Source organism: Anoplopoma fimbria, chromosome 22 (genome assembly GCF_027596085.1).
Source record: "Anoplopoma fimbria isolate UVic2021 breed Golden Eagle Sablefish chromosome 22, Afim_UVic_2022, whole genome shotgun sequence".
Lineage (NCBI taxonomy): Eukaryota > Metazoa > Chordata > Actinopteri > Perciformes > Anoplopomatidae > Anoplopoma > Anoplopoma fimbria.
The window spans coordinates 8980008-8997543 of NC_072470.1; the positions used below are offsets into that span (position 1 = coordinate 8980008).

A 17536-nucleotide genomic window follows, 5' to 3' on the forward strand; every position below is an offset into this window, starting at 1 on the left:
GTAATACTATAAATCAGGATCTAATATCTAAAAAAAAAAAGATCTGTGCAGGTTTTTTTTTTTGCACTGTAAACATACATCATCAGACCCATTTTAACCAATTGTCTAATCTTTTTTTGTTTGTTTCTAGCAGATGCACTGCACCAAGCATTGTAAGTCATTTATCAGAATCCATTTAATTGTTGACCTAATTGCCCTTAATAGATAGTATAATTAGTAGCAGAGGCCACGCATGCTCAACATGTGCGTTTGGCGCCATCTTGTGGTTGAATCTGGTTATTACATGATGGAAACCACATGCATCCGCAGGTAGGGAAAAGTTAATCACTGAAAATGTTGGACAAACAATTGATAAGAAATACAATTGTTATTTTTAAGTGCTATATTATAATCTTAGTTATTAATAAATTACAAATGGCAAACATTTGCACATATATTATAAGTCTAAAAGTTAAATGCTGACAAAACATTTTTAAGAAAACATCTAAAATTAAGCACAAGGGGAAAAAAATGAAAAACACTAATACCAAGAAAACATGTACTTCTATATGAAAAAAAACTTTAATATATTGATATCCATCTTGTTCATTTGTTCCTTGACACACACTTCCCTCTGGTGGCTGAAGGGCCTCACTGCAGCTTGATGAGTCGGGGTTCCATATTGAAAAATGGCGGCCTGTTCTCTCTTTGATTGTGTTCATCCAAGAGCTTAAATAAACTGAAGTGACAGGGCTTCTGGGGAACAGATAAGTTAAACTGGGGAAACATTAACACCAGAAGTCAGACTGAATGTTTCATATCAGAGTTCAGGGGAGTTGATTTTCTTCCTCAGCGTTTATTCCAGGTGAATTTCTTTCTTGCTCCCTCCTGGCCCGGCTTCTTCCTCTCCCTCACTCTGGGGTCGGGGGTCAGCAGACCAGCTGCAAGTAAAAATAAAGAATAAAGAAGATAAAATCATGAGACAAAATGCACCCAACACCTATGCACAGCTAAGTTGCTTTTTGGATTGATGTGTTTTAATAATTTTATGTTCTGTTCAGCTGCATCTCAGTGTGTTATGTGTTCACTAACATCTGAGATTTGACTGGTTGGCTGTTTTTATGAGCCATTTCTGTTGAAAAACCTAATAAGGAAATAATTTGACAAGCATGGATTTAGTAAAAAAATTACAATGTTGTGCTTGAATATTTCTATAAACAAGTAAAACAGTCACTTCTTGCTTGATAATTAAACTTTGAACTTGCTCATTTGTATGGATTACCAGTTACAAATAAGTTTAAAGTTTGTGCAAGTTGAATTTCAAAACACAAAACAATCAGAAGGTTGGAAGGCAGGAAATATTCATTGTGTGCTATGGAAAATAATTGGTAATTATAATAATTTCTTATCAATGCTTTTAAAGATAAGAAACAATAAAAACAAATACAATTACAGAATCACAAAACACAAGGACAAAAATATTATGTTAAAAGTAATTTAAAAAATAAAATGGCATAAGAACCCACAGAAACATTAAATGAGAAAAACGTTTTTCCTTTAATATATCTGAAGAAGGGATTAAAAAATGGTGCAAAACCACCTCTAAAATAAAGTGACGTCCCACCTTGTCTCATGGTCTCCACCTCCCCCTCAGACAGGAAGCTGAGGAGGGCCCGAGACACGGCGAGCCGCAGCGCCCCCGCCTGGCTGGACCGCCCGCCGCCGCTCACGGTGCACTCCAGGTCGAAGCGTCCCAGCATGCCCACGAACTGAAGCGGGAACATCAGCTGCTCTCTTTAAAAAAAAAAAAAAAAAAAAAAAAAAAAGGAGAAAATGACCAGGAGATAATAAAAAGGGAGGTGAAAGAATGAAATGAATGGTTAGAGCAGGAGTGTGTGCTATTTAACAGATAGCGGTATCAACGGAGGAGGCTTAGCTAATTTAATGTCTGGTTGGGTGACTTTTCAGACAAGCAGAGAGGATCCAAGCGCTGTGAAAAGCTTTCTTTTACAATCTCACCACCACATATTACAGAATAACTTCTGACTCAGCAGGAAAAGGATGAGGTTGTGTGCGTGTGTGTGCGTGTGTGTGTCTCAGGCTGAATGGCCTTTAGCTGCTGACAAAGTCAATTGTCACCTCTCTGCTCCAATTACAGCTCGTCCTCACACTGCGTGACAAAACCGGGCTCTGGACATTCACGCACACACCAACACACAATCACTCAACTGTGTAATTAACTGACTACAAGGAGATAAATAAAAAAAAACAGGCGAGGCTGTGTAGAGTGAAAAAGCTGCTTTTTAAAAAAAAAAAAAAAAAAAAAAAAATGAAGGGGGAGGAAGTAAAACGCATCACATTTTAAGGAATCTTCAAACGAGGCAGCAGAGGAGCTGCGATGTGGGGGAAAAAAAAAGCTTTATTGCTCACAGAGGAAACGCTCACACAGCTCTCCTACCTGTCCTGTAGTACGGGGAGGTAGTGCAGGTAGTCTTGGTTGTTGATGGTGATGCGTCCGGAGCCGCTGTCTCGAAGAACCACAGAGGAGGTAGACGTCTTCCTACGACCTGAGACGAAAGAAAAACACACTTTTATCTCCATTTTCAACAGATTAAGAAGTCACTGTAGGTAAGTGTGTTTAGTTGGTGTGACAACGTGGGGGAGAACACCATTTGTCCCCATATAAATCCAAACATGTTTGTCAATTGTTTGTTTAGCCATAATCCATCATGATCTGTCATTGCAGAAACTAACTATCCCGGGTTTGTTTGTGTTTTGTATTTTATTTAATTACAGATCATATAACAGCAACATCACTGGTTAAAGTAAACACAGACAGGTATTGTATGGTTTAGGTATTTATTGATTCAGTTCTGCAGTTCAATAACTAATCATCTATGTTTGTAACTTATCATACCCACCATGTTTTCCACAGTCTAAAAGGAGGAGGTGCCCAAACATTTCCTCTATTTATACACTGGATGACATCAGCAGTGATGTCATGGGGTTAAACCAAGTGGACACAGACACACACACACACACAGACAGACAGACACACACACACATAGATGTTCTCTTATGCATGGTTGCAAGTATATAACTGTATATATGGTGAATTATCTAAGTGGTTTAGATCAGAAGGTTTGTAGTAAGATAAAGTCATTGCTGTGTGCAAGTGATGTTTGTTTAAATTTACTTAACAGTTTTTATGAGTTGAGTTTTATTTGGTTAAGCCAAGTTACAGTTTTTCTCAGTTGTTAGCACACAAAAAGCAAAAATTCGGCACAGTTTGCACAACCTTCACTTCATGTACCAATCGCTCGACCCAATTTGGCACTACTTCACACTCCCTTATCTGCATTAGACTCTGACTTTCCTTCTTTACACTCTGATGTCAATTACACATCACCTTGTTGTCAAAACACTACACACAATGTTCAGTTGTTGCACACACTTCTCAAGTAAAATCTCAAAGCATCAACCTACAACACACAAATATTCAAATCTCTAAACATTCAGGTCTGTTGAGCAATTTGCAAGAGAACAACGCTATCACACTCTGACCACGCTACATTCAGGAACGTCCAGACTGTCAGGCCGGTTTACAGTACTGTACTGTACTGTTCTCTGTGTGTACCGAAATAAAACTTTTTTGCTGCATATTTGTGTGCTGTTTTATGTTTGACTATGAAAAAAGTAGGCCTACACTGAGACATTTTACAAAAGGAGAAATGGCTCATTCTCCAGAGTCGTTGTCATTCATATGGTGTGTTCCATTTCTATGATTGTGTTTTCAATTTTGCACTTCAGTGTGCTGTAAATGCTTAGTTATGTGTACTCAATGAATGGTATGTGTGTGTCATTTGAAAATATGGCTGTGTGTACCAAATGAAAACACAAGTTCCATTTTGTGAACAGTTAAGAGATTTGATGGCAAAGAGTCATCTTGCAAAGGGAGTGTCAGGTTTAGCATTTTGTGTGTGAGGTTTTCAGTTTTGTGTGTGCAGTTTTGAGAAAGCCGTTATTGTTTTGAGAAACGTGTGTTAACAATTGTGAAAAACTGTAACTGTTTCTTTGTTTTATATATATATATATATATATATATATATATATTTTGGTTACACGTGTATCAGGGTCACATTTTGTAAATAAACACCTTTTTGTTCTCTGAACAAAGTTTCCCGTGTCTGCCTCCTACCACTTCACTAGCCACTCCGGTCAGGCTTCCTGCTTACTAGTCCGAGTTTGTTTCTCCCTGTAGATTTCAAACAATTTTCTTTCACCATCTTTTTAAAGTTAATGTAAAAAGATCTGGCTGGAGTAACATAACCTACACCCATTTCCCATCAGTGTGACCAATCTACATCCTATCAGTGGGGATGATCAATGACACTGAAGCAAGTAGTAAAAAATGTGCGTATCTACCGTCTGCGGTGCTGAAGGCCACGCCCCTTTCATCTCGCTCCAGTGTCGGCACCATTTGCTTACTGGACAGGGCCTCCAGTTGCCGGCGGTAACGCTCGACAAACCCCTCCTCTGTGGCGCAGTAGGGCATGGACAGCAGGCGCTCCATCAACTGGATGAAGCGATTGTACTGAAGAGAACATAAAAAAGACGTTTAAGTATGTTAAACTCAACTCTGCTGCAGTGAAATCAAAATAAGTGTGACAGACGAGTTTACAAGAGGAGGAATAGACTTCTTACATCATGGGTTGTGATGGACTCAACCAGCAGCGTTTCCAGTTCGTCCTTTGTGAGCCACCTGCTTGTGCCAAGAGACCTGATGGAGACGGACACACAGACATTTCATTTTCCAAAAAGAGTCCAAAATCAAAAGTGTAAGTGCTGAAGAAGACTGATATCTTTGCAAGAGAGTTGCCAAAACATCCTAAAAAATACTGCTGGTATTTGTGTTCCCACGTATCTGAAGTGCTCCTCTACTTACATCTGCTTGTGGTCCTTGGAGAAGAGTCCCTTGGCTCTGAGACGATCTTGGTGCTTCTCTATCTTCAGGGTTTTGCCGTACAATTCCTGTAAAATGCATCAAACACATACAACATTCAGGATGACACATTCTTACACAAAACACATCACAGAAAAACAGATTCCCCCATTCCTGGTGGGTTTAACATGGTAGGAAAATTGAATTGGGTCAGTCATATTTACGACTACAGTATGCAGTTTGACCCAGACTATATTTAATGCGTATACATTGGGAAATGTGTATATTTCAGTCAGCTCTGACATATTGGGATATGACTCTTGTGCTGTACAAATAATTAAAGTTATACAAGTTTATTTTCCATAAAATGTTTCAAAAAAATTACTAACTTTGTCTCAAAAGCATGAAAAAGGAGAAGATAGTTTTTTTTAATTCACATTTATTCAGATCTCTTCAGTATTATGTGTATTAATGTTTTTTGACCAATGAATTTAGTTCCTAGAGATTTTTGGATAAATTAATATGGAAGCAGTTTGGATGTGGCGTATATAAAGTAATTTAAGGTGTTTTGTTTGCTCGTGACGAATGGCAATAATAAAAAAATTAATCTAATCATGTGTTATACTTCACAGCTTGTGGACTGAATTGACCGAGGCACCTGTGTCTGTATTCGGCCTGAAGCAAAGCTGGAAAGAAAAGCAAACTAAATAAATGACAGGACAGTTTCGGGGCTCTCTCGTCATTAGATCACTCTCTCATTGTGAATGAGTGTGTCACGGCGAGGGGCAAAGACGGACGGAGGGTGGGGGGTGGAGAGGGTGGGCATGCTGGTCACGTCCCCTGAGGCAGGCCCCCCCCTACCTCAGCCACCCAGAGCCTGGGTGGGAACTCATTTCCCCGTCAATTATTCACCAGATGTTTGTTTAATTCCTTCTTGATAGAGTGTGCCTAATCCGCTGCCACTCCGACCAGCGACAGAGGGGTACGGGAGGAGCAGGAAGGGGGGGTGGTGTACAAAAAAAAAAGCAAACATCAAGCAAAAACCAATTTTCTTTGCAAAAAGCGTAATAGAAAATCAGGAAAAAGAGGAGTCAGGAGGAGAGTGGATGAGGGTTTTTTTTTTTTTTTGCGTTACACGTTTGCAAACACTGGGAATGACAATGGAGAGGAATCATTCGCATGGATTGGCTGGATGAAAAGAGGAGAGAAGCAGTATCTGGATACATTTAAGTCGAGGTTGTCACAGAGACAGACAACTAGAGTTCCACTCTTTCTATTCAAAAAGTCTTTATATGCACGGCAACTCCTTCAAGTTCAACGGCTGCAGCTATGAGAGAACGAAGCTTTTTAAATGCTAAGAAAAAGAAGCTCTCTGGGAGGAAATCTACTCCTGGATGTTTGTGTATTTATTTGATATGCACAGGTTAAAGTGGGGGGGGGGGGGGGTTCCAGGTTCCCCGGGGTGGAGGCCATAAAGGGCTCAGTGGAGCAGTGAGCGGGTTAATGTGCCACGCTGGCTGAGCCCAACGACAGCCAGAGAAGAGCAGCCGACCGGGGAGGCTGCTTTACACGCCACTGCCCCCTCCTGGAAACACTGTGTGTGTGTGTGTGTGTGTGTGTGTGTGTGTGTGTGTGTGTGTGTGTGTGTGTGTGTGTGTGTGTGTGTGTGTGTGTGTGTGTGTGTGTCAGGGATGGGTGGTGAAATGGACCTGAATGAAGGAAGAGGAAAAGGTGGAAGAAGGAAAAAACACAAGTGTAAAAAGGAGTGATTGAGCCTCCAATCATGCAAACCTGCAGAATGAGCTCTTAGACATGTCTGACATACCTATTTAATCCAACAGCAGGGGGTGCAGATTGCGGCTGCAGGGCACAATGGGTGTGTGTGTGTGTGTGTGTGTGTGTGTGTGTGTGTGTGTGTGTGTGTGTGTGTGTGTGTGTGTGTGTGTGTGTGCGCAAGCGCAAGAAGTGAGAGCACCCCCCCGCTCTGCGTTTTTAGATACAGACACACGCCTCTCATCTGTGAAACGTCTTTGAACAAGGTCAGCAGCAGACAGGAACAGTGTGACAACAACAAAAGGTGGAGGAGGAAGAGGAAAAGGTCTGTTGAGGTGAGGAGCAGTGTGAATGTTGCAGCAGTACCCCCTTCTCCCCTTCCCCCTAAAATCCCCATGGAAGAGTCTCCCCCCCAGTGGGGGACAAAGCCTGACAAGCCAGACGTGCCACACCTCAAACACGATTTCTATCCTGGACACAAAAACACACTGAACATTGTTTAATTTCCTCCATCTCACCCAACACATGACTGCATGTTTATCTAGTGTTTATGTTTGGGAGCTCAGTGTTTTGTTTTTTCTCTCTTATGTTTTATAGTTTATCATTTATACGTTCAAATACTAAATTAAAACGTCTTTTAATGTTCTCATCACAGTGAGTGTTGGATTTTTGGTGCCCCCTGTTGGTTCATTTAGTTTTCAAAAAGGTCTAAAGACAAGAAATTCTTTCTTTTACTCGTCTTTCCATATATTTCTTATCACAGTTCTGCCTAGTAGGACTCTGACTTCACTTTGCTTTAAAACGGTGACTGTTCTGTAGTCACTGAAATATAAAAATAATGTGGACTCTTTGTTTTTGTTCAACATCTCACTCTCTTTAACTGGCTTGCCTTGAAACATGAGGTCATTTTAAAAATACTATAAAGACAACTGCACGCAACTGTAAAATGTCCTGCTTAGCATGTACCATGACCTTCATTTTAAAAAGACATTTTGTTGAGGAAGTTATACAAGTTACAGTAATATTGTCATTATAAGTGTTTTAAGGATAATTACATTATTTGTATTATTTCATTTATTATTATAATAAATATTACAGATTTCATTACTTATTTATTGATATATATGTACATATTTTAGTTTTTTTGTTTTGTTATTGTATTATTTATTAATTTATTTTCTTTATTATTTTTTTCCCTGTGACTTTTAAAATATGGAGACAAAGCATGTTTTGTAATCTTGGGAAATGCTGCTTCACAAATACAACATTTAAAACAAAATATTACCACCAGCTGATTTATTGTAATTGGATTATTTTATTTCCAAAATATTTATATCAGTATCTTAAAAAAAAAAAAAAAAAAAGGCTAGATGATGTGATTTCCTAAAATTGCCTGATTTAAAAATAAACAATTTCAGCTCACTGTTCCTCACCTCTGGAGCTCAGGTAGAGGCAGGTATTCCTTTAAAAGCGGACTACCTTTGACGCCTCCCTCCCTCCCTCCCTCCCTCCTTCCTTCCCCCATCTCACCTCCCTCTAATCTCCCACCTCTCTTTCACCCCGGCTCTATTCAGCTGTAGCTCTCCATGTGGAAAAGAGGATCTGACGTTGCCTCTCCTCGGGGACAGCGCAGGCTTCTCTCAACTCACTCTGTCTGAATAGGATATGACCCGAGGGTGCAGGAGGGAGGGAGGGAGGGAGGGGAGAACAAGGGACTCGAGCTGGATGAAGATTTACCTCCACCTCCCATAAAAACCTGACAGGGCTTTGTGCTTCAGCTGCAGTACTCACATGCATCAGGGAGAAGTAGGACTGTTTGCCGGTGTAGAACAGGAAGTGGAACGGCCGGCCGTCTGCACCCCACTGGACAGCTTCAAAGACAGGACAGGAAGTCAGTTATCACAATACTCAACATAATGTAAACGTTCATAATTGCACAGATTACATACCTCTCTGTCGTGGAAATATTTCCTCTGGATGCTGTAAATTAAATCAGAGGAGATTTTGGTGTGAAGTCAAATAAAACATGCAGGACAGAGAAATGCACATTATGGGCTTTTTTTCTGAGGATTATCGAGAGAGAATAGGAGAAAATAATGTGCACTCTTTAAGCATGACATTTTTTTTCTCTAAGCCAGGGAGGGTGATTTCAGGTCAGCAGGTCCAGTTGAGGGATTAGCTGGATGCATGTATATAGATATTCCCGATATTTATGAAATGTATGATCTATTTAACACCCAGCATTCATGTTTTTTTTATGTAATTTGAGTACATGTCCATTTTATGGATCTTCATTTGTTTGTAATTTCTTTATTTGTAGAATAAAAACGTTGATAAATATAGGTTAAAAATTGAAGTTACATTCAATTAAAAAGGGATTTATATAATTAAAATCTAATAATTTATAGCCTTTAAACCAAATGTCAGCCTTACACAATAATAGTAAAAAGTGAAGTTTATACGGGTCCAACCCACACAGACGTACCTTCATGAGGGGCCGGGCTTTCTTGTCAAACAGGCCGGAGGGGAAGAGGTACGCGATACTCCTCTGTTGGTGAGAGAAGAAAATAAATAAATAAATTAATAAATAATTAATTAACAGGAAAAGAAAATGGCAGTTTGAGCGATGCGTCGGTGGCAGATCATGACAACGCTGACATGTCCGAACAACGGAGGTCACACCCACGGACGACAGTGAAAGGGACAGAGGAGGCGCAAGCTGCTCGCGGGTTCAAGAAAAGGCGAGCGTGATGTGAGTGTGTGTGTACGTGTGTGATTGTGTGTGTGTTACTGGAGAGTTAGAGGAGAAAACTAGCAGAAAAAGGCACAAGTTTCTGGCCAAGTTGACAGTGAGCAGAGGACACTGTGGACATCCAACAGTTCACTCCAAGTTCATCCTCTGCTCTGTGCGTGTGTGTGTGTTTGTCCGTGTTATTAGCAGGGCTACAGATGTCACAGTAAATGTGTGTGTGAGAGAAGAGAGGGAGACAGAAAGTGTGTTGGCCCCGCCACACTCATCAAGACAGTCTGTTCATCTCTTCCCCTTCCTCCATCTCTCCCCTCTTCCTCCCTTTTCCTTCCTCTCTGTCGGTTCAATTAGTGAGGCAGCAGGTGCTGCACGGAGGGAGCAGGTTGCTGCCTTTAAGGTTGTCAAAGCGACGGAGAGCAGGAAGAAAAAGGGCTGGTCGAGAGATGTGTGTGTGTGTGTGTGTGTGTGTGTGTGTGTGTGTGTGTGTGTGTGTGTGTGTGTGTGTGTGTGTGTGAGTAAAGGTGTGAGAGACAGGAAGAGAAGTTAAAGGGTAAAAAGAAAAGAGGAAAAGGGGAAAGACGGGAACAGATGAAGACACACCTGTGTGTCCCAAGAGTCTCAGCTCAATATGGCAGAGATCCCTGGGGGGCGAGAATGGAATGACAGAGGAGGAAAGAGTCCAACCGTCACCCGTTAAACCGAGCAGCTCCACAGCACAGGGGGGAGTCGGATTTTTACAAATTTGAACGACATGGTGAAATCAATCATGTTATATTTTTAACAAGCCTGGTGACAAAATCACAACAGCATCTCATGACAAAAGGAAACGAGATACAAAGCTTCAATATATACATGTAAAAACATAAATACATATAAGCTAAAAAGTCTGATGTAGTCAACACAACCACATGGTAAAGAATCAACTAATCATTTCAAAACATTTAGCCCATGAATTGTTAAATTGATGGAAAGAAAATGAAGTGATTTTCAAGCAGAAAAAAAACTGTCTGGTTCCAGCTTTTCAATTGTGAGGGTAAAAAATGTGGTTTATGATTAAATAAAAACAGAACAAAGCTGCAAATCCTAATCATTTTTATGCTTGCTAAATTAATTAAATAAAAAATACAACTTTTTTTTTAATTACTTACAATTCATTTTCTTTTTAACAACTACTGAAATAATCAATCAAGTTTTTTAGCGGCAATTTAATTATTTGGCTGAAAGAATTGGGCTCTGGGAAAAATCACTACGGTTGTTTTTTTTAAACTATTTTATAGGCAAAATGATTCATTAATAAATCTATATAGTAATCAGCTGACTAATTACTTATGTCAATCTTTAGTTGCAGCCTTAATTCATATATTGCTCACTTTTGAGTCTGACAGAAGAGACTATTATAGTGTACAACTAAAGATTAGTCACTGTCGACTTATCTGTCAACTACTGTGTTAATTAATTAATCATTAAATTTACAAAATGTAAGAAACAAAGGAAAAATCTATATTTCTACAGGCCTTGCTGAAGTCTTGTTAGATATCCAATTTAGAGTGACATTAATCAGAACAAATACAGACGCAAAGGACATACATAATGAATCAATAATCAATCTTGTTGTGGATTTTTGTGGTCTATCGTCTGATCAATTAATCAACTAATTGTTTCGGCACTGAAAGCTGACTGGAGGCCTAATCTTGGCTCCAGTCAGCTTTGTCCACCAAAAAGGCTTTTTAAGACATATTTTTAAAAGCTTAAAAAGATAAAAGACATTAATGAATTCCTGTATGATTCACAGTTTTGTTCAGTCATTAAAGAAATGTATGGTTCTTTATGCGTCTGTGGCCAGTGATCATTTCTCGTCCTTTTGATTTTTTTCCTGGGTCTTTACCACCGTCACACCTGAGGAGTCTGGACTCTAATCCTCCGCGGAGGGATTGATCAGGTCTCTCTCTCCGCACCTCTCCAGTCCTCCCTAATGTTCCCCTTCCCCTCCACACATCCAGGTTTGGGCTGCTACCCGTCGCTTTGGCTTTCACAGCCCGGCGCCAACAGCTCTCTTCATTATGTGTGAGGGACACTGGGGGACTGGGTGAGGGACAGTGGGAAATCAAGCTAAATGGTTGGAGCAGTGAGGGGCTAATGTATTGCCAAAATTTTGGAATAAGCATGTGTGTGTGTGTGTGTGTGTGTGTGTGTGTGTGTGTGTGTGTGTGTGTGTGTGTGTGTGAAGGCGTTGCTAATATCCCTGATGCAGTGGATTAACCAGAGGTGGCCACACCTGCCTGATGCTGGTGGAGCACCGATGATAATGATAATGATGATGTGAAGAGACCACAGAGCTTTAAAATACAACTATCCAGCAAATAATCAATGTTTAAAAATGCTTTGTGGCTTTAAAGTCCAGCTCAGGATGATAAATGTTGGTGGGCTATCTGACAGTCCACTAAGAGAGATGTAACAATACTTTGTAGCCATGTTTATCCGTTTTATTTGTCTATGAAACAAACTCCTGCCTGTAAACATCAACTGCACAGGAGCTCTTTTTAAGTACGATAAGGCAACAAAATGAGACAACACATGGCCTCTGTTAGACTTTGCCTCAGTTCTAATAAGATAAGATAAGATAATCCTTTATTAGTCCCGCAGCAGGGAAATTTGCAGGCTTAGACATAGTAAAAGAAAGACAAGATAAAAATAAAAAATGAAATAAAAAAACAAGTATTATAAATAAGCAATAAGAAACAGTAGAAAAACAACAATAACTGAAATATTATATTTACAGACAGAAAAACTATTATAACTATTATTGCACAGTGTATTGTATTGCACAGGTTTTTATTGTCATGTGTCATGTGGTCTGCTGGGAGCAGAGCTGGTTGTGCAGCCTGACAGCAGCAGGAAGGAAGGACCTGCGGTACCTCTCCTTCACACACCGGGGGTGAAGCAGCCGGTGGCTGAAGGAGCTGCACAGAGCTGCCAGGGTGTCCTGCATGGGGTGAGAGGTGTTGTTCATCAGGGATGACAGCTTGGCCATCATCCTCCTGTCTCCCACCACCTCCACCGTATCCAGTGGACACCCCAGCACACTGCTGGCCTTCCTGACAAGCTTGTTGAGTCTCTTCTTGTCGGCTGTCGAGATGCTGCTGCTCCAGCAGACCACTGCATAAAAAATGGCTGATGCCACCACAGAGTTGAAAAAGGTCCTCAGGAGTGCTCCCTGCACTCCAAAGGACCTCAGTCTCCTCAGCAGATAGAGTCTGCTCTGACCCTTTTTGTAAAGTGCCTTTGAATGATTAGTCCAGTCCAGTTTATTGTTCAAGTGAACACCCAGGTACTTATAAGATTGCACAATCTCAATGTCCTGTCCCTGGATGTTCACTGGTTCCGGAACCAGTGAACATTACTAATTACTAATTCAAAAGTAGCAGCAACAAATCTTTCTTTTTGTGACCATAAAAGCGCAATATTCCCTATTGTGACAAATTCAAGAAAAGATCAAAAATGCGTTAGTATACATCCATTGCCTTCAAACTATCCTACCCTGTCTTTGTCACTCAGCTACCATCCTATTGGTTCCTACAGTAGCGCTAAAAAATATGCCACAAATACTTAATAGTTTCACTTTTCCTCAAACAGCTTTTCCTCCACATTTGGTGTTCTAGTAAGTATTTGCAGCAGCAGGACGGTGTATCTGTGAGTTAAGTCAAAATAGAATAGTGTGTGTGTGTGTGTGTGTGTGTGTTCATGGTGGAACATGTCACCCACTGCAACAGGCTCATTGTTGACAATAAGAAAAACATCAATATCACAAGCTTTAACCTTTAAATGGTGATAAATATCAGTAAAAAGTGTTGGTATAAATTATAATCAATTTGCCCACAGATTTTGCACTTCTTACCATATCACATTATTAAAGAGAAGCTGCAACAAACTGACTAATACACCTGTGAAAATGTGGATTTTTGCTCATACAACCAAAAAATAAAAGTGGATTAGAGCAGTATGAATGCAGAACAATTCTACAATATTAGTCAGCCTGGGGCCTGAACTACGAAGCGAGCTCAACACACCAAAGGGTATATTCTGGTTATCTGGCCTAACAACCGCGATCCCGCAACAACATTAAGGCGGCAATCACGTGAAAGGAGTGGTGTTTGCAGCATATGAACAAAGATATTTGACAAACTAAGATAAAACTACAATATCAGACAAAAAGAAAGAAGTTAAACACTTGATCCAGGCTGAAGTAACACGTGTATAAACTGGTGTATAATATCCCTGCTTCATCAAGGGCACGATAGCTCTGACTACAATTACATGTGTGCAATTCACTATGTTCATGTGTTGCTTTGTTGTATTCTTAAAGAATAGAAGATACTTCATCCCTTGACACTTCAGCTGCAACCCAAGGGATGTGAAACACACTTCGGGGCAAACTAAAAATATATACAAGAAGGTTTTTCCCTCTTTAATGTGCAATCACTCACAGCATACATAAAAGTAACCCTAACTTAAGGCAATGCATCCAGTGTTTGGGACTCATGTCACCCTGCAATACACGGCTCAACAAGCTGACATATACAAGTGAATGTACAATATGATGGTTTTAAATAAGTTTCATAAAATCTGTAATAAAACGTGCTTAATTCTGAGCCACTTATCCCTCAATTTGAAGACAAAAAAAAGAGGGTACATGAAAACCACTCACATACACTTGCATGTATGCAGTAAAGCACAGCTCACTCACATCTATGTCCTCCTGGGTGAAGTTCTCCGGGTCCTCCCCCATCATGTTAGCCAGGTGGCGTTTCCCAATGTTAAACTCCTCCACCTGCTTCTGGATGAACTCCATCGTGAACTTCTCCGGCCCTGCAGCCGCCAGGTTCTTTCTCTGGAGGGCCGAGCTCACGCATATCTGCCTGCTCAGGACCTGAGAGGGAGGGAAAGGGGGGACATGTGAGCTCAAGGACGTCGGTGTTTGTCCGTTCCGACTCTGTTTCTACGAGTGTGTTTCATCAACACGACTTCATACTTCACCTTTCGACCAAACTGCGAAGACACTGTGTTCAAACTCGAGCTGTGGCGTCCACATCTCCCCAAGATCGATCCCACGGTTCTAACGCTGGACGCCGCCATGTTGTCTGGGCGGCGATGACGTCAGAGGCGGAAGTCGTCACACGTCATAAACAAGCGACTCGATTTATGAAATACAAAATAAAACAAATAATCAGAAAACATAGGCGGAAATCGCAAAACAAAAATTGTTTTACCTGCTTCAAAATTGTCATGTTAGAAATGTAAATTAAATTGTTACATTGACTTTTATTTCAAAATAAAGCTGCTGCTGCTGTGGATAATGATGTAAATACAAATTTGTATAAACAGCACAAAAATTAAGAACATAATGAACTAAGTAACCCAAGCCAAATTAAAGAAGAATACAAAATTGCATAATCTGCCTTAAATGACAAATGAGCAAAGTAAAAATGTGTACTTTACACATTTTTACTTTGCTTACTTGCTTTACATTTGTCATTTGTCATAGAACATTTTAAAACTATTACATTACAGTCATTTAGCAGAAGCTTTTATCCAAAGCGACTTACAATAAGTGTATTCAACATAGGTATTCAAGAGAACTACTAGTCACCAGAAGTCACAAGTGCATCTCCTTTCTTAAACAAGCATCTAAGAGCATAAACCAGAGCAAAAGTACAGTGCAGAAACAAACTAATACGAATACTATTGAGTATTGTGATGTATTTGTTGCTTCAATTACACTTTTTTTTTTTAATCCGTCCACATCACATCAGAATGTCAAACTCATTGAAACCGTGTGTTGTTCAGCATGATCATGGAAATACAAAACATGCTGACCACATGGTGCAGCTAAAAGCAAAATCTGCAGTGATCCGGCACACTAAAACCATTCCTCATGTACTTTTTTGTTGTTATAAATTAAAAACAGCCATCGCTTATATCTTATACTTTAAACTTGTTTGTATACAGGTTAAATAAAACACTAAAGTCACTTTCACTTCTTTACCATCAGAAATCTGCAGTAAAAAGATCATTAAACAAAAATATGTTAACTGACACCACATAATCACCATGTCAGGCGTCATTTTTTGTGCACACAAGCAGGTCTTAATAAAACACAACCCTCTGAAACCACTTTGACCCCAGTGCCCCAATAACACATGTAAGGCTATGCCCTGTCCGGTTTAATGCGAACTGCATGCGAGCACCATCTGTCTTCCATGTAAAAATCACTGACAATAGCAGGGGTACTGTAAGTGTCACGCCACAGGATTTAAAGCAGCCGATTCACATGAGTTATCAGAAATAACACAATGAAAAATGCTCAGTCACTGTCTGCCAAACACGTTGGCAAGGCTACACATAAAAACAGATTGTTTTGCATATGTTGTGCAGTCAGTGCCGGGCAGTGCAGAGATGGATTAACACAACATTTTGTGTGGATTTCCTGGATAAATGAGCTCAAGCTGCCACCTTCGCCAAACTTCTCTTCATTCCTCCGTGGAACGATTGAAGGCTGTTTATACCTCAACATATCTTCTGTATGACCACAGTTCTCCCACTCTGGATGCTGCAGCAGAAGGTCAGGTGCCTCTCTGTTTATGGTTTGTTTGCCTCCATGTCATCATGCATACTTTTTACGTCTGAGTTAATGCTGCTTTGAAGAAGTGGGGAAATATTTAAGTCAAATGTTAATGTTTGATTTTCACCCTCTAAATTTAGTGGGTCAGAAGTTATCATAAAAAAAGACTACAAATTATGTCCTATGTGTTTATGTGCATCCAAAATACGCCTTAATGTGTATTTTGCATGTTTTCTTTCCACTTTTAAAACATGTTATTCAAGCAAATAGCCAAAAATCTCTAACCAGTGCATGAAAAAACAATGTTTTCCCTGTTTTCTTTCCGCCTAAACAGAATTAGGATATTTTCTTATCAGAATCTATTGGACCATTTTGACTTTTTGAAACACCATCTGTATCTTTGTTCTCTGTTGTGCTCTATTAAATTAAATTCTTGTCATATCTGACATGAAAAGTTGTCGGTTATGAGCTGAATTACAAGGCACAAACTGACATTGTATCTCAAAATCAGGTCATTTTTAATTTTAGTTCTTAAGTTACAATTTCGGATATGTTTTTTCCAATTACAATGCATGCAAATAACCTTCCTTTGGTTAATCACAACTTGAGCAGAATCTCCAGTTGTTGTGTTGTCTTTCCCTCTCAGTGTGCGTGTGTGTTTTCGGCACAGTAGTATGCTGTGCTTACAGATCAATGCTGTGCGTCTTCACTTAGATTACTTTGATAGAGTTGGAACAGGAACACAGGGAGATTAATCAAAGTGAAGGGGCACTGACTCCCGGCCCGTGCCAGTCGATACGGCCGTGTGGTTAATTTGCCCCGAGGAGGGCTGTCGTCGGGCAGATGATAAACAGTGTTTGCCCCGTTTTTTTAGCCACGAGCGGGCTGCTCACTAAGAAAAATAGTTTCGACCCACGCTCTCTAATTTACAGTGGGGGGTGAGAGGTGGGACATTAATCATCCTTCTGCTGTGGCCCGTCTCTGACAGGCGAGCCACCGTGGGTGGATTGGGTGGAGATGTTCGTTTGCTGAGCTCACGGTGGACTTAGGTAAACCCTCCACCTTACCGTAGTATCCTGACAGTGTGATGACTGCAATGTTTTTGTTTTACAAGTAATAATGAAAACTATACTTTGTTAATGAGAACTAAAAATGTAAAGATGCATGTGAAAATGCTGATTTTGCAGTGGTAACAGAGCAATGACGTGAAAGTAAAGGGATTTAATTTAGGGAACCTTATGGGCGTCTGTTTTCATGCTTGGCATGTGCCGTCAATGGCTGATATGAGGCTGCAGCTCAGTGCCAGGCATTAGAGAAGCTGGCTCTCATCCAACTGCTCCATCAGATCTCCATATGGACAACAAGGAGCTCCAGCACCTTTCTTGAAAAGGAAACACCACGATAGGCGACATTGACCTCCTCTCAAATTTGCTCCATCCCCAGAGTGAGTAGCATCCTTTTAATTGTGTGGCTT

General features: G+C 40.2%; 1 protein-coding gene across 1 annotated transcript; it reads right to left on the reverse strand.

Annotated features, from left to right (window-relative positions):
* Positions 1 to 555: 555 nt before the first annotated feature.
* On the reverse strand, positions 556 to 14607 carry mrps9 (mitochondrial ribosomal protein S9). The gene is made up of 11 exons (XM_054624016.1): positions 14478 to 14607; positions 14188 to 14370; positions 9180 to 9242; positions 8644 to 8674; positions 8486 to 8565; positions 4925 to 5010; positions 4684 to 4759; positions 4405 to 4573; positions 2438 to 2546; positions 1604 to 1773; positions 556 to 920 (listed from the first exon to the last, which is right to left on the reverse strand). The coding sequence occupies exons 1-11, from the start codon at positions 14574 to 14576 to the stop codon at positions 829 to 831; spliced, it is 1158 nt and encodes a 385-aa protein (XP_054479991.1). The 5' UTR covers positions 14577 to 14607; the 3' UTR covers positions 556 to 828.
* Between the last annotated feature and the right edge of the window lie 2929 nt (positions 14608 to 17536).

Bases quoted from the DNA above. Each gene is read 5' to 3' on its own strand.
- mrps9 (XM_054624016.1), bottom strand. From the start codon at position 14,576: ATGGCGGCGTCCAGCGTTAGAACCGTGGGATCGATCTTGGGGAGATGT. The intron at 4,574-4,683 runs GTAAGAAGTCTA...TGTTCTCTTCAG, and splicing joins AGTCCATCACAACCCATGAT to TACAATCGCTTCATCCAGTT. The intron at 1,774-2,437 runs GTAGGAGAGCTG...TTTTTTTTAAAG, and splicing joins CTCCCCGTACTACAGGACAG to AGAGCAGCTGATGTTCCCGC.